The following is a 26,143-nucleotide window of genomic DNA, read 5'->3' on the forward strand; positions in this document are numbered from 1 at the left end:
ATTCTCTATTTCTGGTATTCCAGATTCTGGTATCCTAATTACATACATCTTAAATCCTTTGATAAGGTGTCAGAGAAGAATTTTTTTTTCTCTCTTCTTCATCTTGTACAATTTCTACTGATCTAACTCAAGTTCATTGACTATTTCTTCTCATCTTTATATCTTCTGTTACACCAATCTAGAAAGTTATTTCAGATAAATTTTTTAGTTCTAACTTCTGGTTCTTTAAATATAGTTTCTATTTCTCTGCTATGATTTCTAATTTGTTCTTTCATTACAAACATTTTCCTTTATATTCTATTTTTAATAACTGCTTTAAAATCCTAGATAAATAATTTCAACTTCATTACTTCACAATCTCTTTTTTTGAAGTTTGAATCACATTTTTCTTATTCTTCATATATGTAGTAATTTTGGATTGTATCCAATACATTACGAAGGATATGTTGTAAAGATGCTGGATTCTGTTATTTCCCAAAGAGTGTTAATTTTAATGTAGTAGCTAACATTGCTGAAACAAAATTCTAAACTCTAGCCCCTGTGGTAGGAGCATCTCCCTGTTAAACTCAAGTGTATAGCTCAGGAGAGAATCACATACTTGAACAGAGTATACACAAAGAGTTTAAGTGTCTCCTATGCACCTCTCTTCTTTCCAGACACCTCCTTTCATTTTCCAGCTGCTGTGTATCCTTAAACTTTGTCTTCTGTTTTTTCAAGCTTGTTAAGAGTATGAATTTCTGTCTGTGGAAGTACCAACTGATACTTGCCCTCAGGCAAAAATCTGTTGAAATTCAGAATTCTGAGCAGTACTACTCTTTTTGTTCATGTGTTGGCTACCCTCTCTTTTTTTACCCCCACATATTTTAGTCACTTCAGTGCTTTTAAACAGTTGATTTTTAAGTTATTTTTCCTGAGCGTGTGTTTTCTAGTGTAGGGAAGTAGTTCACCTTTACAGAAAGAAGAACTTCTGACTTAAAAAGAATTATTTTCATGATCTTATCACACCCTTTGACTTTATGGTATAGCCTGTGACATTTTTGTTCCAAGTCAGAAATCATTTCATTTTAGTGAAATTTGGAGAATGTGTTAAAAAAATAAGAGACTTTGAATTATAAGAAAACATTGTGTTGGTGCTTCAAGAAAAGAAAAATATTTTTTGCCACATTACTCTAAATGATAGTATCTTCTCTGTACCCAACCCTCCTTCAAATAATCCTGACAATTTTCTATTAGATTCAAGCCCAAGGGAAAAGCTTCCTTAATTTTGGTTGTTTCTTGTTTCAGGGTTTTTGTTTTGTTTCATTTCTTCATAACATTACTGGAATGCAATACTCTATGGCAGAAGAAAAAATATAGTAAAAATATTGTGGAAGACAAAAAGCCTTGCAATACATAATTCATAGGGAACAGTCATATTTCTATTTTCACTAAATGTATTTTGAAAAAAGAATCTAGAAATGAAAAAAGGAAGGAAAAGATAAACTTAGGAAAGGCTGCTGGTGTAACTGAATATAGGTAAAGTATGGATGAAGTAATTTATGATATAGTTAAGTCATTTCTTACCTTTTGACAGCTTGGGTCAATGGGATCCACTGGAGTAGACCTGGGATGGGTTACTCTAACATCTTCTCTTCCACATTCCAGACTGGCCCATAATTCAGTTATAAGTGCACTAATAAATCCTAAATAGAATTATTTTACATCATATTTATGGTATACTATTTCTTTGTATTATAGAGAGAAGATATAATTATGCCCCTGACCAGACTGGTCCACACTGACAAAAGACACATAAATGGAATCCTCTGTAAAAGAAACTCTAACCTTGGTAGAAATCATATTTGCTGTTCTTAACATACCTTTATGATACCTTATTATCATTAACTGTACAATGACTAAATTCTGAAATAAAATGTCCACTGTGGAATTTTGATCCTAGCATTTATCCATTGTCAATAACTTCTCTGAGCAGGTTTTCTAAAAAATAATAAGGTTTATACTTTTTTGCAAATGAGCCAAAAGTGAAAAGCAGCCTGAAAAGTGGAACAGGTATGTGTGTGTGTGCATATGCATGTGCACATGCATGTACATATGCATGTACATAAGGAGGCATCAGGAAGCAAAGTAGGCAAAGAGTGTAAGTGTGTTCCCTTCTTCTAATGTAATTATTTTTGTAATTTTTATGCTTAGAACAATTCTCCATTTCATAGAGCTTCTGGATGAATACAATCTTTAAAGTTTCATGAATCAGACACTATACCCACAAATGAAAATGATTTTTAAGTCTTTTTATTAAATCCCTTTATGAAGAATCAAATCATATATTAAAGCATAAAACAGGATATCTACTCATAAAATCAGTTAAGCTTATAGTAAGACTGCAGCAAAAAGGTTCCTCTGGCCTAATAGAAAAAAAAAAAAAACAAAGGCTCTGAAATCAGAATATCAGGACTTAAATAAAAAATACACCAGCTTATTAGTTGCCGTCCTCAGACAAATCCCTTGACTTCCCAGAGCGTCAGTTCCCCCATTTGAAAATTAAGTAGTGCCACATTTGAGTGTTGCCATTAACTATAAATGCAATGATACATAGAGTTTCTGATAAAGTGCCTGACCATCAGAGAAACTCAAGAAGTGTTAAGTCTTCCTTCCTTTGTCCTATGAAAAACTTCATTTATCCCTCCCATGAAAAGTTTGATAGTAGGAGGCTCAGAAACTTATGTGACTTGACCAACAGGGATATTGGAGATTGAATCTAGTCTTCAAATTCTTCCAATAATGTGTCCATGAATACTGCAATAAATTAGATTTTATTCTAAGAGAAAAAACTAAGTGGTTCAGCCAAGTACAACTTCTGCCAAGAAACATGTTTCAAAGTACAAGCAGTCCAAATTAGTTCAGACAAAAATATTCAAGATACACCATAGGAAAATTATTTTCATTTAAGGAGAGAATCAATTGTGATCACTGATGTTATGATTAATCTGCTCTAAACTTTGAAAAATATAATCATAACATCTCCACTAGACATTACATCTTGGCAGGACCAGGGTTCAGATAATCTTAAGAAATACTATATTAAATTCCCAATGTTTAAACTTTTAAAAAATCTAATCCATAGTAGGTAATACATGGTGGAAGCAAACTACAAAGATACTGGTGAAAGAGAAGTGCTGAGAGGGAAGCTTTCAAGAAGGAAAGAGAAGGAAAGAGAGTAAGAAAATTTTATGTATGTGTGATAACTACCATGACTATAAATTTTGATGTATGTATAAGCCACTGAAACTGAACATTAAGAAATCACTTCAAGTACAACTATATTAAGAGAATGATGATATACTTTTGCTCTATAAGATGAAGAGGGATTCTTAAAGAATCAAGGATTTTTCTGTTTAGTTCACTGCATGCCACTGTTCTGAGAAAAGAGAACAAGATTGTGTATATTCCCAGGAGAGAAATACCCAGTGGGACTTCATGGAAGAGAAATGATGAAAAGAAAACCCATAGCCTTCTTTTATTAAGGCATAAATTGCAAAAAGAACTTCAGGATAAATATCCTGATTCCTCCTCATGCCAGTTAAATTTTCCATTGGTTGGTTATTTCAAATAATTATAATTCTAAGCACAAGAAGAAACTTACCTGAGCTTCGGAGGGCTGTTGCGCCTGCTGCTGTTGACGCCACCTGTGTGACCAAAACTCCATAGCCAAACTTCTTATGCCTGCTGATCTAACAGAAAAAAGGAGTAACAATGAAAAACAGGAAGACATAGCATGTTAATATTTACATGTTACATGTAGACTTAGTTTTTAATTAAAACACTAACATTCTTTCAAGTAAGGATAAGAACAGCAAGAACAAATTCAGACACTGTTAAAATCAATCAACGTAGTATTTTTGGCAATAGCATTTCAGATTTAGTTTCTGGTCCCAACCTTAAAACTAACTAGCTTTTTGACTTTGAACAAGTCATTTATCTCTCTAGGTCTAATTCTCTTTATACATAAAATGAGGAACTTTGTCCAGATGAAGAGTGCGATTCCTTCCAACTTTAAATTCTAATGCCCTTTTCTTTTATTCATTAGCTTCTTCAATAAACTTCCTCATTAATAAATCTGTATTGGCTGCCAGTTTAATAACTGGTTTTTTAAATAATCAGACTTTAAGAAGAACAAGAATAATGGTATCTTCTTAAATGACCCCTTATTTTTAGAAGAAATTTGATTTTTTTCCTCTAAGGAAAGGAATTTTATACATACACACAAACATAAATTTTCATCATTAGTATACAGGTTTCTAAACAGTATTGCAGAAAACCTTAAATAACTAGTTAGCTCACAGATTATTATACTAGTATTCATGGTAAAGTATAGAAGTGAGTATCTCTTAACACAAATCAGAATAGGGAAATAACAAAGACATTACAAAAGTTCCTCCTTCTTGCACTTAGGCTAAAACCAGGTAGGCTTATGAAAAGGCTAACTTCTAATTGGAGCTAAACATTTAAAATTTGTATTTTTTCCAACATTTTATTGAAAGGATGTGTTTTAATCAAATTTTAAAAATATAAACTGTACATTCAGTTTGAAGCACAAAAAAATATAGTAACTAAAAGTCCATGGGAATTAGATTGCTTCAAATTTGTTCCACTGATGACTTTATAAATTTTGCCTTCCCTTTCATTTTTATTACTTCCATTTTCTTTAATTTGCCATTCATTGCTTCTGCAGTTAGATGACACAGAAGTACACAAAGATGTTTACCCTTTTCTTCCTTGCCTTTCTCCATAACCGCTGAAAATACCCCTTACTTATCAATCACCTCCAGTGACCCTGCTGATTCAAATATTAGTGTGAATCTCAGAAGCCCCTCTAGACACTAAGTACTGAAAAGGAAGAGGCAGAGAAAAACACAAAGAAATTAGAGATGCTTTACTAAACAAGACTTAGGTTTCATGGATGCTGGTAAAGACAAATCTGAGTTCTAATCTTAATGCGGTCAGTAACTAGATGTGTGAGCATAAGCAGATAATTTAACCGGCCAGGGTCTCTACTTTTTTTTTCAGCAAAATCAAGGAAATGGCCTTATTGCTTTCTTACAAGATAACTGAGAATCTAAATTTTCAAAAAATATCTTAAATAATATAATGTACCATTAAAGTACTGTACTAAATTTTAAGATTGTAAGTTACTAAGGTCAAGGGAATAGTATCTGCTATTATAACCACCACTGTTGTAAAAAGGACTAGACTTTTTTTTAAAATATATGAATATAACAAAATGACATCTGGTCCCAGGCATATTATCATAGCAATAAAAGCTGTGGGTTCAGCACCTGAATGATAATAAAGAAAAATGTCTTTGAATTGCCTGAATATTTTCAAAACTGTAAAAACAAAAAAGGAAACCCAAATAGTTGACTAGTACACAAGGAAAGAGTCAAACTCACCAGCAGAGCAATTCAAATTAAAAACAATCACAATGTCATTTATGTGAACATGAAGAACATTGAAAAACTTCTATATTTGCTATGGTATGAATGTCTGTTTCCCTTCAAAATTTTTATGTTGAAATCCTAAACCTCAGAGGTAACATAGTAAGTGGAGAGCCTCTGAGAGGTGATTAGATCATGAAGGTGGAGAGTCTTCAGGAAGGGATTAGTGCTCCTATAAAAAAGATCCCAGACAACAGCTCCATAGCCCCTGCTTCCATGTGAGGACATGAGAAGTCTGCAAACCACAAGGCGGCCCTCCCCTTACCATGTCAGCATCCCCAGCTTCCAGCCTCCAGAACGGTGAGCAATATGTTTCTGCTATTTCTAAGGCACCCAGTCTATGGAATTTTGTTGTAACCCCAAATAGACTAAGACAATATTCTACAATATCCTAGAAGAGCACATTCTAGCAGAAGTATGCATATCCAAAGTTGTTAAACATTATCAAACACATTAGCATGGAAGCCTGGGATTGGAGGATGCATGAAGGGAGACACACAACTGTGAAACAGGAGTGACAAGGGAATAAATTGATGAAGAGACAAAGTTCGCATGGACAGATGAAGACAGTATGCCATGAACTGAGGAATATGAATAAGTAAATACTCTATACTTGAGGTCCATTTAAATAAAATAATAAAAACAAATATCTGTATTTACAAACTTAATATCATAAATCCACGAAATGATGTTTCTATATTTTACTTGTGAAGAGTGGTCAGGGCCTTCCCTAAGGAACAACTTATTCTTCATTGGCAAAAGCACTCTAAATGTTGCTTTTTATACTATTAAATAAAATCAGGAAATAAGAATTGAAGAATAACTAAAATAATATTTATAATCAGGCAACCTAATAACATCACGAAGCAACAGTTGCCAGAAACAAAATGCTTTTAAAAGCACACCTAAAACCCTTAAGTCTTAGGGTTTTTACTATGATAACAAAGAGCTGTATATACTTCAATGACATCTGTCTGAGATTAAATTACGTTATAAATTTTATTTAATGGCAACAATAAAATCCGTCTACAAATATTTGTCTCTTAATATGTGAGGCCTAAACTCTCATTGACATGTACATTTAGACCCAATAGTTTTTTTTTTTTATTTTCCCATCCTCGAGTACCACCTAGTTTTAGTATATCCAGATGTTTGATATCACTTAGCAAACATCTGGATGATTAACATAATTTCTACACTCCATCTGGTTGTTTGCCATTCTGTAAACAGAGCAACAGATACCAATATCAACTCTCGAATGCTTTCCTGAAAAAATATCAAGTTAAATATACAATGCTATATGGCTTTTCAGTTGAAGTTTAATAACCTCTTCACGCAAAGAAACCAGAATGGTATTCTTAATGGCTTTTACAGCAACAAAAATTCCTTTTGCCTGTGGCAGATGGTAATTCATACCTGTAACTTTTTTGCATATTGGTTGAACATAAATGTCACACATTCATTCATGGCACCTGTACTTTGAAGAAACAATAGTCCTTTGGGAGTGGAAGCAAAATGTAGTAAATCATCTAACAAATTCTCTTCCCAAGCCACACTGAAACAGGTAAAAGATCAGGTATGAACTTTATTGCACTCAACTGAAAAAAAAATATTTCAGCTTAATATTACTGATAAATGAAATTTGTGAAGTACACATTGGTTACAAAGTAACCAATAAATAAATGTTTAAAAATAAGATAAAAAGCATGATTTCCCCTTGACATTGAATTCTTTTATTCTTATATCACACTTATTTTCACTTGCTAAATGACTAAAATATAAAATGCATACTGTCAGCATTTTTATTACACCTATGTTCTCCCATCCATGACTTAATTTCATTTTGTTTTCCTATTATAATCCTGTTGTGCCTAGATTCCCAATGCCCCATCACTCCATTATTTCTATACTTGCTTTTCATTTCGGAGTACCTGGCTTCTGATTTTCTGAGGTATGTTAGCCATATTATCTTTATTTTCATAGGTTTTTTACTTTTGGAGAAAGACTTCTGCCCCTCATCAGAACACTTCTAAAAAAAGGTGAGAAACATTCTCCAGAGAAAAAAACTTAAAACCTTCAGAAGACACACAGTTAATAAGAGGGTCAGAGCTAGAAATCTGAAAATAAGGGGATAAAAGTACTTAATCTTGAGGTGTCATTAGTAAGAGAAAATGACTACTGGATATTTCTAGTTGTGGGGAAGGAAACTTTAGATATTAAAATATATAAAAATCAATTTGATTTTATTTGTATGTACAGTGAAACTCTGAGTATGGAAAAGTGTGCTTTTCAGATCCAGGAATTGATCATAAAAGAAATTTGAAATCCAGGACTTCTCTGGTCAAAAAAAGAAACTAAGTACATGGCTTAATACATATCCCTCTGTGCCAATCGCAGAGCAACGGCCAAAGATATAACAACTGTGTTCAATATAAAATAAATATCACCATGGACAAAGAAAACAAAAGCACAAAAAAGTGAATGAGACTCTAGTTTTGAGGCAAATGCAGACAATGGAAACCAAATCCTGGTTCCAACAGGATATAAAGGACTAAAAGAGTTACATACTAAAAGAGACACAATGTAGGCTACTGCTTAAGACTTATGACTAGGTAAAACTAGCAAAAATAATACATATTTAATTGAAATTAAAATCAACATAATTTATATAAAGAAATAATATATAATGAACAAAATGCATATATATATATATATATATATATATATATATATATATATATATGTATAAAACTGTCTAAAACAGGGGCTTTTGACAAGCCATAATCCTAGGCAGACAGGAGAATACAAGTACAGCCTTATTTCTAGAAGTGAGATGATTAATTTGCCTTTAGTTCTTTGTACCTGTAATGTCACTGACAAGACCCTCAAGATGTCAATGCAAAACCTATTTAAAACACAGTGTGAAAAAGAAACTATAAAACCACTGGACAGGGACAAATGATCATGGAAATAGATATCAGGAGAGATAAGGGAGGAAGGAGGAAAACAGGGAAGGAAAAAAAAGAATCTCACCTAAAAATGAAGTTGCAATCAAACTTCAAGAGATACCTAATGCTAAGAGCTAACAGAATCAAAACCTGGTCTTTGCATGCACTTAATGCAATAAATTGGTCAAGGTGGGAAAAGGGCCAAAAGTTACTAAGACTCAAAAAATGGGGATATATTACAACTGAAGTGTATTATTTTTAAATATACAACACTTTGGGCAAATTAACACCAAAATGTACATATGTACACTGAAAAATGTTATTTTTTTAGAAAATATAATCAAAAGCACTCCAGCAGAAATAAAAAAAATCCCGAATGAACCATTAGCCATTAAAGAAATTGAAATTTTTAAAATTCTATCCACTGACACCACCCCCACTCCACGCCCTTGTCCCCCGGCCAAATAAAACACAGGCAAAAAAACTTGCAGGTTGCATCATATAGTCTTGAAAAATTAAAGACTTGGCATTGCTTTAGTTTGTCTTTTCTGCTATCTTAGCATTTAATTCTCCAAATTACAGTGCAGGTACTCTGAATATTTCAAAGTTGAAAGGAAGGTCCAAGCCATTGAATTTGCTTATTGGCCTTGGAGTAAGGGTAATGGAATAGATAACACTGTTTAGTAAGCTTTGAGAACTTCCTTCTTTGAATGACTAGAATTATGGAGGGTTAGACACTCTCATGGAAATTAAATTTTAGGTTATTAATTTTATTTCTTTAGGGTCAAAGGATGAATTTTACAAATCAAAGGTCCCCTTTTACTTTACCCTCTAGTTTTACCAAAGCCCACTCAGTGACTGGCTGGGGCAGGCTGAGTATCTTTTTTCCCTCTGATTGGATTCTTCTCTATGGTCACCCTAATGATGATCCCACATGGCTTGTATTCACTGCAATCACTAATAACAACCAAACCAACCTTGTAAAAATTTCATTTGGGGTTGCAATTCAAGATTCTAGATTTAAAAGACTTCAATCCCCTATGTGGCTATACAACAGATTCTATCTTCTCTGTAGTATTAAAAGCTTCAATAAATGGGAGGATGGGGAGGGCATCTCCAAAAATAAGCTGTCAGAAAATGTAAGATCAAAATGCCTAAAATTAGTCTTGCAGAGATTCAAAAATAAGAATTTTAGAATTTAACTCAATTTTACTTTATCATATCAGTCTTACTATTGATGTCATTATTTAGAAACTACTAACTTGGGGTAGGTGTGTTATTAATTCATTCACTCATTCAAGAAGGTAATCAGACACCTGCTATGTGCTGACACCAGGCTAGTCTTATTACCTGGCCCAGATGGTTTTTACACTCAAGTTTTAACAAACTACAAAGGAACAAATACTGCCTATCTCATACCAACTTTTTAATTAACACAAAACAGCAAAAAACACTCAACTCTTCTAGGAGGTATTTTAATTTTGCTGACAAAAATGAAATCAAGTTCTAACTACATTAAACTATTAAATTATATTAAACTGTAAGAAACTATTAAATCTTTTATTTCTAAGAACAATACCAGATGTTGAAAGAACCTCCTTTTCTTTTGGCCTCAAGTTCCCACATGCAACATATTCTCCAGTTTTATGCTGCCTGCCTCTCTCTCACCTAATCACTTATTTCTCCTATGGAAGAAGGGACTCCTGGGGAATGACCTAAGCTCCCTTGGCTAAGTAATGCCTCTCTCCTAGTCTACTTCTTCTTTGTGGTTAGCTACCTATCAGAAGCACATATTCTGCTCTGTTCTATGTAGTTAAGTTTGATCTTTGTAAGCTCCTTCTTAGAGGGAGGCGTATGGCTGTCTACTGCCAATTGTGCCAGAAGGTTAATTTGTCTAATTCTTGAGATCAATCATAGGAAGCCTGAGTTATTCAGTATTTTGATTTGCTTGATGAAATTTTTCCCCTTTAACATCACTCCATAATCTTGTTGATATTTCTGAGGAAACATGAGGACATCTAAATTAAAAACTGGTATATATATATGTATTTAAATAAATGTCCAATGCCAAAGTCTAATAAAAATGCACTGCCACACATTTTGAAAACTAATTATTTAAATATAAATGAACTTCACTGGCATTTGCTAACACTTCAGTTCTACTGAACTCCCTAGTTAGCTTTCCAATTTTAGTATTTGGTGATTCTGCAAATTTATGGAAATATTACAACAGGTTGTTTCCTAACTGATAATGTAAATACAGGGTAAAGAGTTATAGTAAATATTGCTAGGCTTGTTTCTATTTTTTAATATGATCTCTAAAGTTCCTCCTAGGTGTAATTTTCCTAGATACTATAAGTATACATTTACCTTCCTGTAAAGTGTTTTTAGTATAGTATTCTGTTACATTCTCACTTTGAAATTAGTTCAGAAAATCAAAAAAACAAAGAAACGGTAAGTTTAATATCGGTACTTACATGTTTTGGGATTCCTGGTTTACTAAAGAAACAGAATCTGAACCCTTAATAGGAGTAGGAATTCTTTCTGATAGCAAACTTGCCTGAAATATAACAGATAAACTTAATTATTATTTTTTTAATGATAGCATTACTCATAAGATCTCTACATTTTTATTTACGATCCTTAATTAAAAGTTAAGTTAGCTTCAAAATTTAAATTATTTGGTTTATAATGATCATGTAAAGTTTTTCACAAATGAAACGTAAAGACTTAGTTCACTAACATATACTAATTTGACTATTGCTACATTTTGACCTCTACTGTCCATTACAAAAACCCAGCTATCTGTAAAAATTGCTTAGAAATAACTTCCAAAGAGGAATGTCAGCCTATGCAAAGATAATTTATCTAAAGCCTCTCCTACCAGAAGAAAAGACTTTGTAGTACCCAGTTAGGTTCTAGAATTTTGTCCTCCTAGGAAAGAAGGATTTGAGGTCATCCTCAAATTAAAAAGGCATTATGTCCCTATAATTTTGTGATACTACAGAAATAGCATTTGCTCCAATAAAATACCTTAACTGCAGTATAATACGACAATAGTGACTATATGTGAAACAAAGATTTGCAGGGAGGAAAAAAGAAGCTTGAGAATACTTACCTTTTTCCATGCCTTTGCTATTGATTCATGCAAACTATAAGGAATTAACACCTGTAAGCCTTCACATGTATCATATATTTGACGACAAACAGAAATAAAAGCTCCTTTAACCACAGGCAACATTTCGGATCCAGCAAAAATAGAAATATCTTCATCAAGAAGTTTTTTTGAAAACTGGGCAATTATATGAGCACCTGTAGGACTAAAAGATGATACCTAAAAGTGATCCCAAGTTTATAAATCACAACTTCATAAAGCACTACCAAAATGGCTGGCCTTATCACAAACTCTTTATTTGCTTTGTTGCATTTCAGTGTTCCCCTAGCTTCTGATATGTCAATATTTCTGTCCCCACCCATGTACAGACATATAATAATGAGAGCAGTTTTGGTAGAATAAAAAAATATACAGAAAAGAGAAAACAACAAAACTATACACTTAGAAAGGTTAGAGACACCGCTGGTCCAAGGCCATAAGTAACTTCCTTTGATTTATACTGAAAACAATCCTGAGATCTCCATTCCTAGGACCTCTTAAACATTCCTCACTCCATTAACAGAACTGTTTCTCTGGTTCAGAAGTTGGGACATTTTACTAGCAATAACAGATAAGGAGAAACACAGCAAATGTTTATAAAGAGCCAGGTCCGTTCTAAGTATTTTAAGTACATTAACTCATTTAATCTTTACAATAATCCTATGAAGAAGGTATATTATTCTTAAATTTTTACAGATAATGAAATATAGGTAAGGCTTACAAAAGTTAAGGAACTTGAAAAATATCACAAAACTACTGAGATGTGGAGGTAGGACTTACACCAGGCTATCCGGTTCAAGCAGCAAACTTTTTGTGTTTTTTAAAAAGCCAGAAAAACTAACAAAAAACAAACAGTAGGCAGTAGACAGGACTCTTCAGGTACCCCTCTATCCATCTTCAATATTTTTAACACTCTGGCCAGTTTTACCTATTCTCTGACCTCTCTTCCTCCCCCTTCTACTGGAGTATTTTAAGTCCCAGACATCATGTTATTTTACCCAGTGTGCACCTCTACCTGGTCTAAACTTTCTATGTTACGTGCCAATACCCAACTTAACAAAACTGATTACAATTTCTTAATATCATCTGATAATCAACACATATCAAAATTCAAATTGTAGTTGTGATCCCTTATTAAAAATTAAACTACCTTCAAAATTTTAATTATTTTGTTTAAATTAGTCCACTTGAAGTAATTATATTCTCTGCAATGGGTATGTCACAGATTTGACTAGTAGTTAGGTTCACTTATTTCCATTTTTGGAAATTTTTAATATTTATTTTTAATTTAACTTTAGATTTAGTATGTAAAACAGTTACATGATTCCAAAGTCAAACCTAGGTACAATCAAAGTATAACCCCCAGATGTCTTATATCCATATTTCCCTATCCACATATTTTCTCCCTTCTTCTTAACACTATTATTTTTCAGGTGATTTTTTTCATCATTCCATGTTGAAAAATATAAAGAAATCAGTTTACTCATATTCCCTTCTCTTACACAAAAGATAGCATTTTATAAACATTCTTTTGTTTTGTTTTTCATTGAATATATCCTGAAAATAATTTTACAGCAGTACATAATAAATTTATCATTCCTTTCTGCTGTAGCTGCTAAGTGCTTCTTTGTGTGAACATACAATCAACTAGCCCCTTGTTATTTGATATTTGAAATGATCCTAGTTTTTTGCTAATAGAGTTGAATCTTGAAAATTCAGGGGCTAGAGGCATTAACCCCCAGGCAGCCAACAATCCAGGTATAACTTGTGATTCCCCAAAATTATTACATTGATTGAAAGACTTACTTAACACATATTTTGAAAACTATATTATCTACAGTATTCTTACAATAAATTTAGCTAAAGAAAATGTATTGCTAAAAATCATGAGAGAAAATGCATTTACAATACTGTATTAAAAAAATCTATGTATAAGTGGAGTGGCGCAGTTCAAACCCATATTGTTCAAGAGTCAACTCTATAATCAGAAACTCTTAACTACTGAACACTGGGGATTCAGAAGAAATTCTGACACTTTATGTTTTCATCTGTTTAACATCAATGCAAGAGAGACTTTCTTAAAAAGAAAAATGAAAGAAAAATCTAGAAATCATAAAGATAATGACTGGGAAAAATTTGACAACACATAACTAATTAATGTGCATATATAGCAGAAAAAAACTTGGAAGTGATGAACACTGAAAAGAAACCTTAGAACTCTTTACAAAAGATTAGTCCTCCTAATTTTAAAAAAGAAGTGTTAAATATGAGCAATAAAAAGACTTTCACTTAAAAATGCCAAATTGAACATACACATTCACCACTGCTCCCTCCTGAAATACTAAATTGCAAAAGTAAACAGAATTTTCAGAAGGCTTTCATACCTCCAAGGACAAGGAGAAAAGAAAGGATGAGACAGTTAATTGTTTTGGAACACAGAATAAACAGGAAATAATTCAGGACCTGGAACAATGGAATCACAAGCCAAAGTAAACAGGAAAACACAATTTATTTCATGGACATTAGAGTTTCCCCAAACAATACCATGGCAAAGTTCCCCTACAACAAAGGGCACAAGTGACAAGTCCCACTTTTCTGCACAGATCTCAAGCAGCTTTTAACTCGCTTTCAAATATCTGAAGAAATCTCTAATTTAAAATCACTGACCAAGACAATAAACAGAAAAAATCAATTTGGAAGGAGAAAAGAAAATGAGAAATGAAAATTTCACTACCTTCAGAGGTAAAAGAACATATAGTCAGGAAATAAAAATAGGATGCTAGAATAAGAACTTCTTTTTCTTCAAAAAGGAATAAAAAAGGAAAGCTCTTGGGGGTCTAAGGTAGCAGAACTGAGGGGTCCAGAACATACCTCCTCCCATGGACACACCAAATAGGCAGTTACATACAAATATTTCTCTCTGAAAATGATCTGAAAACTAGGACTGCTCTCTACAACAAGGGATAAAGGGACCACATTGAGGGCTTATAGGAGAGACAGAGACACCATCTCATAAAAATCTCGCTCCTGGCACAGTGACACATAATAGGGAGGCTTCTCATCAGAAGGCTGCACCCAGTGGAGCAAGCAGCTGATACCACACACTGGGATCTGCACCAGAGATGAGCCCCCAGAATGTCTGGCTTGGAAAACCAACAGGGCTGAAATATCTTGGTGTCCCAAAGTGCTATAGGAAACTTAGATTCCCCTCTTGGGGAGCTCACCCTAACACCCAATGAAAAAAAAAAAGCAGTTTGAAAGCATCTAGAACATTTGAAAGGGATATTTATTTGTTAATCTGGAGTCATCAGCTGGAGGGGCAGGGGATAGATGAGATGCTCCCACGGGATGGAGGTACTGACAGATGTCATTGTTGCACTCTGATATAGCTTGTAAGCTGAGATGCAGCACCCTTCTGCTGCCTGGCTGGGGTGGGTGGGGATGAGTGGTGGCTGTTCTTACTGGTGCCAAAGGACAAAGGGTGTTGTAGCACTTCCCCACTCCCTAGCTGGAGCAGGTGAGAGTGAGAGTCTCCCACTCCCAGGACAAAGCCAGTGTATGTACACAGACAAGGCACTCTTCTGCTGCACTGCCAAAGCTGTAGGTGTGCACAGAAAACATCAAGACATTTTCCCTGCTGCCCTTCTGAAGCCAGCCAGCATGCCCTACACTTTCCACTCTCCAACTGCCTTTCTAAGGACAGCAGGCATACACAGACCACAAAGGGGACACCCCTTGATCACCTGACTCACGTGGCCAAGAGGGTTGTTGTCCAGAGCTCTAGGACTGCAATAACTGGAAAGACAGTTCTTGGCAGGCCATCACCCCCAGGGGATTGCACAGACAGAAATACAATCCAATCTTCCTCTGAAAAAGGCCCATTTACTTAGTCTGGAACTTTAGCACAAGAGACATGCTTCAGGTTTCCCACACATCTAGAGGCTAAGGAGGTACTCCCAAGGAATGTACACAGGGAGACAAAATTGTTGCATACCCCTTGGCCTCACTATAGCTCAACAAGACTTCCCAGACAAGAGTTTATATACTCATCTAGAGCTCCCATTTTCTTGTAACCATCTCCCAGGGAACACCTTTAGGTCCCCTGGTCTGCAGGCCAGCAGGGTTTATGATTGTGGTTGAAAAGGACTGTACATATTTGCATACTTTAAAAGCTCCTGCTGTCTGGCTTACAATCAACATGAAACAAAGTGCTAAATGAAATTCCTCCCCTTGGATCTCTCACAGGTCTTGGAACACCCTAAAAAATGGGCATATCAAGAATAAGTCAAGTGGTGTAGATAATCACAAAGGCTCAAGAGATAACCAAATGCTATGGAAAGGTAAAAGGAGAAGATTCATCACCTGTACAAGGTCATTCCTTTGTCTTGTCTAATGTATATAAAAATAAACACAGAGAGTATAGCAAAATAAGGAAACAAATATACTCCAAATGAAAGAACAAAACAAAGCCAAAGGAAAAGACCTTAATGATATGGAGATAAGTAATCTACCAGATAAAGAATTCAAAGTATGGTCACAAAGGTGCTTACTGAACTTGAGAGTAGAATGGATGAACACAGTGAGAACTTCAACAAAAATACAGAAAACATAAAACAGCACAAGAGAAATAACAGTGCTGAAACATACAATAACTGAATTGAAAAGCTAATATACTGGGGGTGGTGGGTGGGGACAGGTGTTCAACAGCGGACTAGATGAAACAGAAGAGCACACCAGAGAGCTGGAAGACAAATGGAACTTACCCAAACAGAGCAGGAAAAAGAAAGAAGATTTTTTTTTTTAAATGATGATAATTTAAGGGACCTATGCAATATCAAGCAGAGTAACGCTAACATTATAGGGATCTTGAAAAGAAGAAAAGAGAAAGAGGCAGGAACGCTATTTGAAGTAAAAATAGCTGAAAACTTCCCTAATCCAGGCAAGAAAACAGACCAGATCCAGTAGAATTCCAAGTAAGATGAATCCAAAGACAGCCACACTGACACATTATAATTAAGTTGTCTAAAGATACAAAGAGAATATTAAAAGCAGCAAGAGAAAAACAAATTATGTACAAGAGAAACTCTACAAGGCTATCAGAAAATTTTTCAGCAGAAACTTTGCAAACCAGAGAGGAGAGGCATGATATGTTCAAAGTGCTGATAGGAAAAAAAAAGTTTCACCCAAGAATACTCTACTAGGCAGTTTATCATTCAGATTTGAAAGAGAAAGAAAAAATTTCCCAGACAGTCAAAAGCTAAAGGAGTTCATCACCACTTAAACAGCCTTACCAGAAACACTAAAAGGGCTTCTTTAAGCTGAAAAGAAAAGGTACCAATTAATAACAAGAAAACATACAAAAGTAAAAATCTTACTAGAGAAGGTAAATAGATAGCAGTGAATAATTACTTATAAAGCTATTGAGAAGGAAAAAAGAAAAGTAGTAAAATTAGAACAACAATAATTAATCAAGGGATACATAAAGATGTAAAAAGTGACATCAAAAAACAAATGTGATGGGGAAGAAAAATGTAGTTTTGGAATGTGTTCAAATTTAAGCTGCTATCAACTTAAACTGTTACATATATAGGACAGTATGTTATTTACACAGGATGACAGGATGGTATATGCAAATTTCATGGTGACCACAAAGCAAAAAATGTATAGTAAATACACAAAAGAAAAGGAGAAAGGAATCTAACACTAAGGAAAGTCAAACTACAAGTGAAGAGAGAAAAAAGAAAGGAACATAAGGAATTATAAAAAAAAAAAAAGAAGCCAGGAAACAAATAACAAAATGTCAATAAGGACATTCCTATCAAAAATTACTTTAAATGTACATGGACTACATTCTCCAATTAGCAAGTGACTCAATGGACAAAAACAACACATTACTACATAACAGAGTACCATAAGACACTACTATTAACAAATATAGGCCAATAAGCTGGACAACATAGAAGAAATGGGTAAGTTCCCAGAAATTTACAATCTTCCAAGACTGAGTTACGACGCTTACTGGAGAAGACATTTACTGAATAGACTGATTATTGGTAAGGAGACTGAACCAGTAATAACATCCAAAAAAATCCAAAGTTTAGGACCTGATGACTTCACTAGTGAATACACCAAACACTCAAAGATTTAATACTATACTTTTCAAACTCTTCCAGAACACTGAAGAGGAGGGAATGCTCCCAAACTAATTTCATCAACCCAGCATTATCCTGATATCAAAACCAGACAAGGTCACCACAAAAAAATAAAATTATAGGCCTATATCCCTCATGAACACAGATGCAAAAATCTTCAAAGTATCAGCAAACCAAACTCACCAATACATTAAAGGAATCATGTATCATAATTAAGGGAGATTTATTCCAGGGATGCAAGGATGGTTCAACATCTGCAAATCAATCAATGTGATACATTAGGTTAATGAAGGATAAAAATGATATTATCTCAGTAGATGCAGAAAGAAAGCACTTGACAAAATTCAACATCCATTTCTGATAAAAAATATCAACAAAGTGGGTATAGAGGGAGCATACCACAACATAATAAAGGCCTTATAAGACAAATCCATAATTAACATCACACTCAATGGTGAAAAGCTGAAAGGTTTTCTTCTAGGATCAGAAACAATACAAGAATGCCCATCACCATTTTTATTCAGCATAGTATTGGACATCCTAGCCACAGCAATTATGCAAGAAAAAGAAAAGGCATCTCATTTGGTAAGGAAGAAATAAAACTGCCACTCTTTGCAGATGACATATTACACATAAAAAACTCTAAAAGCTCCACCAAAACTGTCAGAATAAAAGAATTCAGCAAAATTACAGGATACAAAATATACAAAAATATGTTGTGCTTGTATATGCTAATAACAAACTATCAGAAAGAGAAATCAAAGAAACATTCCCATTTACAATCACATCAAAAAGAACACCTAGAAATAAATCTAACCATTGAGGTGAAAGACTTGTATTGTAAAAACTGTATGACATTGATGAAAGAAACTGAAGAAGATACAAATAAATGGAAAAGTATTCCAGGCTCATGGATAGGAAAAATTAAATTATTTTCAGTAGTACAGCTATTTTAAGCATCTACAGATTTAACAGAACCCTTTATATCAAATACCAATGTAATATGCCAATATTATATAATATAAATACCAATACCAAAAATATAAAAATATCATGGCATTTTTCACAAAACTAGAGCAAATACTTCTAAAATTTGTACAGACACACAAAAGATGCTAAATAACCAAAGCAATCTTAATAAGAACAAAGCTGGAGGGTAGCATGCTTCCTGATTTTAAATTATACTCCAAAGCTATAGTAATTAAAACATGGAACTGGCACAAAAAATGACATATAGATAAAGGGAACAGAATGGAGAGCCCAGAAATAAACCTATACATATATGCTCCATCTACAGCAAAGGAGGCAAAAGTATAGAAAGGGAAAAGGACAGTCTCTTCAAAAAATGGTAGTAGAAAAACTGGACAACTACATGCATAAGAATGATACTAGACCACTACCTTATACCACATGTAAAAATAAACTCAAAATGGATTAAAGATCCAAATGTAAGACCTGATACTATAAAAATCTTAGAAGAAAGCAAAGGTGGTAAGTGCCTTGATATCAGTCTTAGCAATGCTTTTTTTGCTGATTTGACTGGTTCCAAAAACAAGGAAAACAAAAGCAAAAACAAACAAGTAAGACTACAAACTAAAATGCTTCTGCACAACAAAAGAAATCATCAAAAAAAATGAAAAGGCAACTGGCTGAATGGGAGAAGATATTGGCAAATCATATATCCTAGAAACAGTTAATATCCAAAGTATGTAAAGAACTCATACAACTCAAAAGCATAAAAAAAATCCAATTTCAAAAATGGGTAGAGGATCCAAACATATGTTTTTCCAAAGAAAACATATAGATAGCCAACAGGCACATGGAAAGATGTCCAACATCACTAATCACTAGGGAAATGCAAATCAAAATCCACATGAGATATTATCTCACACTTGTTAGAATGTCTATTATCAAAAAGATAAATTACAAGTGTTGACTAGAATATACAGAGAGGGAAACCTCTGCACACTATTGGTGGGACTGTAAATTGGTACAGCAACCATGAAAGACTATAATAGAGGTGCCTCAAAAAATTAAAAATAGAGCTACCATACAATCTAGCAATTCTACTACTGAGTATCAGTTGTAAATATAGATTAGAAACTTAAGGACAACCATTAAAAATAACTAATTGATATGCTAAGAGATGAGAAAACGGGATCATACAAAATGCTTAATTAAAACCAGAGGAGGTGAACACAGGTATCCATACACATCTAGCTCCCATTGTTCCTGAGAACTCAGTAAATAAGAATAGTTACACAAAAAAGGAAAATTCCTGAAGAGTGGCAAGAATGGAAAGAGATAGAGGTTTTAAAGACTTCTCGGAAAAAAGCAGACATGGGGAGTGCAGCTCCAAAGGACATAGGCAGAGACCATCTACTATGTGTTAGTGGCTGATCAGGACAACTAACGATACCTAGAATAGTCATCCACATTTTCATTATTAACATATAATATGACAATTTGTAAACTGAATTAGATTGAGAAAATATGCTAAAAATTCCACAAGTTATTTAAACACAGTCACATACTTTTTTCCTCCAGAAGAGTTCATATTTTCTCCATGAAGAAGTAAGATAAGTCCTTCTTCTACAGATGCAATTCTTGCCAAAATATCAGCTATATGGATTAAGGCTGTTTCAGAGCAATTTGGAGCAGCCTGTACATTAAAAAGATAACAAATCACACAAGTTTATGACATGCTAACACACCACAGACTAAAACTCAGGAGTGGTAATGTAGTCTAATAAAGTTATATTACCACAACAAAAAAGAAGTTAATGATAGTTTGGCTGTGAAATAATATGTCTAAATTAAATGTGTCATTAGGTTATATCCATTTACCAGCAGTTGATAAGGCAAATATAACCTTTTTACTCAAACCTATATTGTTTATTAAGACAGCTGAGAGAACTGCTGTTCCTATTACAGTTTTATATATAATTCTAGTTGACAAATGGAGTAGATGCTCCATTTCCACTGTGCCCTTTACTTCCTACTCACTGGGTTTCTCTACATCCAATCCGATTTGGTATCTAACATCCTTTCTAAGGGATATCATCCCTTCTTAAAACTGACTGAGTCATAAGCTGTAGGTCTCAAGACAGTCAATGATGACATCTAACAAGAAAATCCAGGCAGAACAAATCATATTTCCTCACTTTTGTTTTTAAATGAAAGTCCTAAAAATGTCTTAGCCAGCAAATTAGTGTTAAGATAAACACTAAAAACTAGAGAGTCATATTAATGCTGAAACCCATCTAGAAATCTAAGCCTACTAAATCTACTAAATCTAGGGCCTACTTATACACACCTGCAGAGATGTTAATGAACAAATAAATATGAGTATCTATACACTGCAACCAATATATACTAATAAATTCAGTTGGTTAGCATAACCAATGATGAGTCAGGTATATTCACCTGAAGCATTCCTTATTATTAGACAGTCTTAGTAATTTCACATTAAATATCTTTAATAAAACAATTTCTGTGCCCATATAATACTTTCCTTCTTTCATGCATTTAAATTTTTACTTTATTTTCCTCACTTTCAATCTGTAATTTAATAGTCTGCCTTTCCTATTAGACTAGGCACCAAAAAGCAATGAACATGTCTTAGTTACTTCTACATTACATATTTGAAATAACCAGGAGAGTCAGTGATATACTAGTGGCTCAATGGGTGAAAATGTCAGTGTTATAACTGGAATATATAGGAAAAGACAGGATGAAAGGAAATGGAAAACTTGATAAATGTCTAGTTAAAAAGTTTAAAATTTTTCTAGCAAGCAATGAACAGGAAAGTATTTTGAAAGCCTGAGCAGCAGTATAAAATAGTCTGGAAAGATGAAAGACTGGAAGAAATAAGGAAATTATTTCAATCTTCCAAGCAAGGAATAGTCAGAGCTAAAACAAAATCAGTAGCAGTCCCCATTACATTAAAGAAATATATGGATTTTAGAAATATATAGAAAAACATATTTATTTATTTTTTAAATATGATATTAATTGCAAACTGACTAGGAAAAAACAAATGAAGGAGTCTAAATTTACAGTACTCCTACTCACCACAGAAGGAAATGCGAGCAAACCTGAAGAAGTGGAGCATGGGTAGAAAAATACACTACTGTTTGAAAATGTTCAGTTTGACTTGCTCATGGAATAACTTAAAAAGGTGTTTAGCAGGAAGCTAAAGACAAATTTGTAGCTGAAGGGATCTAATTTAGCAGCCTGTACATTAAAAAGATAACAAATCACACAAGTTTATGACATGCTAACACACCACAGACTAAAACTCAGGACTGGTAATGTAGTCTAATAAAGTTATATTACCACAACAAAAAAGAAGTTAATGATTGTTTGACTTTGAAATAATATGTTGTTTTTCTATGTTGTACTAATTGGCTACAACATATCTAATCAGTGGGACTCAAAGAGATCATCCAAGAAAGGTTATAGTGAGAGAAAAGAAAGTAAGTGAACCAGGTTCTGAATCACTGAAGACAGCAGACACCTGAAAGGGGAGCCTTCAGAAGTGACAAAGAAATAATGGTCAGAAAGGAAGTGGGGAGTGGGGAGAATGATTTTAGGAAAGTCAAGCAAAAAACTGCAAAAGGTGTCTACTGTGTTAACAATCAGGTAAATAATGGTCTGAAAATATATATATGTTTAGGAAATTACTGGCAATACCAATCAAAGCAACATCAGTGGTTCTGTGAAGGCTAGAATGTTAATGCAATAATTTGAAAATGGGAAGAAAGGGAGCCAAGGCAACAATGGCACCATTCCATGCTTAAAAGCTTAACATTAAAAATATCAGATATTAGCTGGTAGCTAAAGATATACACTTAATAATCAAAAGCCTCTCCCATCCCGATTATCAGACACTCAGACATATTTATAGGTGAAAGAAAGATGCCAAACAAAATCAAAGTAGAATATACATGAAAGCGGGTGGGGGGGGGAGGGAAAGATGGTGGTGTGAGAAGTGAGGCAGAAACCTCCTCCCAAAACCACATATAACACAAAAATACAGCAAATACAACTAATCCTGAAAGAACGACCAGAAGATCACAGAACAGACAACCTACATCTGGGGAAAAGAGAAGACCCCACAGAAAAGGATAAAGTAGCAAAGCTGTGATCTGGTGGGACCCAAGCCCTGCCCCCACACCTGATCAAAGGCAGGAGGAAGAGAAATGGAGCAGGGAGAGAATAGAAGCCCAGGACTGCTAAACAACCATGCCTGGAGATCTGCTCTGGGAGTATGAACTCACATAATATGGCGCTCTGGAAACTAATGGGGTAGGAAAGCAAAGACAGGCAGAATAGTAGGAGACACTGAGAATCCAGAGGCCTGTGGAAAACAGGTGCACACAACTGGCCGCTCCGGGATGAAGGAAAGGTGGGCATTTAGAAAGACTTCCCAACAGAGAGTAGGGGCTACAGGCGCAAAGATTACACAGAGCATGCTGCTCAGGAGAAATGGCAGGTAGACAAAATCATCCAGGCACACTCAGCCCAGCAGGTTGGGAAATTTCAGGAGCTTCAGACGCTCCATACTCTTGGCTGACAATGCAACTCAAGGCCCCCACTGCAATATGCAGCCTACCATGCCTTCTTCCAATCAGACACCAGTCCACACACCTGCTGCCCTCACCATCGCACCAGGAAAGCCAGAGGATGGCCCCACCTACAGCAGCTACAGGAACATAAGGCAGAGGCTTCTCCCTGCATGCTCGGCCCACTGGACTTGGCTTGACAGAGGAGGCAGGCACTACAGAAAAGAAACAGGAAAGAGCTCCTTCCTCCCAGCTGGTGCTGGTGCCACATGCCTGTGACCCTGCCATATCTCTAGGTGTTCAGCATCTCCAGAGAGTAGAGCTTCTGGGCACTACAGGGCACAGCCTACATAAAGTTATTATTCCATAGGAATCAGTAGAAAAATGAAATGGCAAATTATTTTATACAGATAAAAAATTCAGGTTCTAGAAAGACAGCTAAGTAAAATTGAAATCACCAATCTTCTTGATAAGATCACAAAATAAAAATCATAAACATACTAACAGAGCACCAGAAAAATATTCAAGATCTCAGGGAGGATTTCAACAAGGAGATAGAAACATTGAAAAATATAGTATCTGAAATCAAACATACAATGGAGGGATTTAGAAGTAGATTAGATGAGGTAGAGGAGATGGTAAATGAAATAGAAATTAGAGAAAAGGAAAATAAGGCAGCTGAGGCACAAAGAAAAAAAAGGATCTCTAGAAATGAAAGAACAGTAAGAGAACAGTGTGATCAATCTAAATGGAATAATATTCACATTACTGGGGTACCAGAAGAAGAAGAGAAAGATAACGGGATAGAAAGTCTCTTTGACAAAATAATTGCTGAAAACTTACCCAATGTGGGGAAGGAAATAGTCTCTCAGGTCATGGAAGTGCAGAGATCTCCCAACACAAGAGATCCAAGGAAGACAACACCAAGACATGCAATAATTAAAACAGCAAAGATCAAAGACAGGGACAGAGTATAAACAGCAGCTAGAGAGAGAAAAAAGATCACATACAAAGGAAAACCCATCAGGCGATCATCAGACTTCTCAGCAGAAACTTTACAGGCCAGAAGGGAGTGGCATGATATATTTACTGCATTGAAACAGAAGGGGTTCAAAACATATATACTATACCAGAAAATATTATCATTTAAATTTGCAGGAGGGATTAAACAAGTTCAAGTAGGCCAAGTTGGGAGTGGCCTCCCACAAAGTGTCTCTACAGTTTGTATGCTGTCTATATGCTGCCTACATGAGTATATTTTAAAAGGGAGTGCTCTAGATGGAACTGCTCCTAAGCTAAATAGCTGTCACAAGAGGAAATAAAACCACAGTAAAGGAAGTAGACCAATCAATCACTAAGCAAATGCAAAATTAAATCAACTACCCACAGAGTAAGTAAAGAGATACACGAAGAGTACAGAATATGACACCTAATAGATTAGAAGAAGAAGGGAGAAAAAAAAAAAACCTTTAGATTGTGTATGAAATAGCATAATAAGCGAATTAAGTTAGACTGTTATGTAGTAAGGTAGTTACCCTTGAACTTTTGGTATCCACAAATCTAAAGGTGGCAAAGGCTTAAGTACATATATCAATAATCACCTTAAATGTAAATGGATTGAATGCACCAATCAAAAGACATAGAGTTACAGAATGGATAACAAAGCAAGACCCATCTATATGCTGCCTATAAGAGACTCACTTCAAACCCAAAGACATACACAGGCTAAAAGTGAAGGAATGGAAAAAGATACTTCATGCAAACAGTAGGGAGAAAAAAGCAGGAGCAGCAATACTTGTATTAGATAAAATAGACTTCAAAAGAAAGAAAATAACAAGAGACAAAGAAGGACATTATATAATGATAAAGGGGTCAGTCCAACAAGAGGATATAACCATTATAAATATCTATACACCAAAAATAGGAGCACCGAAATATGTGCAACAAATACTAACAGATTAAAGGGGGAAATAGAAGGCAATACATTCATTTTAGGAGACTTCAATATACCACTCACTCCAAGGACAGATCAACTAGACAGAAAATAAGTAAGGAGACAGAGGAAATAAACAGCACATTAGAACACATGGAACAAACATCTACAGAACACTCCACCCAAAAGCAGCAGGATACACATTTTTCTCAAGTGCACGTGAAACATTTTCAAGAATAGATCATATACTGGGCCACAAAATGAGCCTGAGTAAATTCAGAAGGACTGAAATTGTACCAACCAGCTTCTCAGAACACAAAGGTATGAAACTAGAAATAAATTATGCAAGGAAAACAAAAAAGCCCACAAACACCTGGAGGCTTCAGAACATGCTCCTAAATAACCAATAATCAATGACCAAATAAAAAAAGAGATCAAGCAATACATGGAGGCAAATGACAACAATAATTAAAAATTGAAAAATCTGTGGGACACAGTGAAGGCTGGGCTGAGAGGAAAGTATATTGCAATACAGGTCTACCTCAGGAGAGAACAATCCTATATGAACAGTACAAACTCACAATTAATGAAACGAGAAAAAGAAAACCAAATGAGGCTGAAAGGAAGTAGAAAGAGGGACATAATAAAGATTAGAGCATAAATAAATAAAATCAAAAAGAGCAATAGAAAGAATTAATGAAAGCAGGAGCTGGTTCTTCCAGAAAATAAACAAAATAGATAAACCCCTACCCAGACTTATCAAGAAAAAAGAGGGTCTACACACATAAACAGAATCAGAAATGAGAAAGGAAAAATCACTAGATATACCACAGAAATAAAAGATTTATTAGAAAATGCTATGAAAAATTTTATGTTAACAATTTGTATAATGTAAAA

At 34.5% G+C, this 26,143-nt stretch overlaps 1 protein-coding gene across 7 annotated transcripts in view; it reads right to left on the minus strand.

Moving 5' to 3' along the window:
- The window catches only part of TBC1D32 (TBC1 domain family member 32), a 207,353-nt gene that overhangs the window by 115,852 nt on the left and 65,358 nt on the right, over positions 1-26,143 (minus strand). For all 7 annotated transcript variants that reach the window (XR_005054532.2, XM_036993532.2, XM_036993536.2 and 4 more), the window contains 6 exons: positions 20,281-20,408; positions 11,559-11,760; positions 10,918-11,000; positions 6,909-7,047; positions 3,641-3,728; positions 1,564-1,682 (listed from right to left, as the gene is read on the minus strand). Coding sequence is in view for 6 of the 7 variants with exons in the window: in XM_036993532.2 (XP_036849427.2) it covers positions 1,564-1,682; positions 3,641-3,728; positions 6,909-7,047; positions 10,918-11,000; positions 11,559-11,760; positions 20,281-20,408 (759 nt within the window). In the remaining variant the exon portion in view is untranslated. The remainder of the gene's footprint in view (positions 1-1,563; positions 1,683-3,640; positions 3,729-6,908; positions 7,048-10,917; positions 11,001-11,558; positions 11,761-20,280; positions 20,409-26,143) is intronic.

This window comes from Manis javanica, chromosome 13, assembly GCF_040802235.1.
Source record: "Manis javanica isolate MJ-LG chromosome 13, MJ_LKY, whole genome shotgun sequence".
Lineage (NCBI taxonomy): Eukaryota > Metazoa > Chordata > Mammalia > Pholidota > Manidae > Manis > Manis javanica.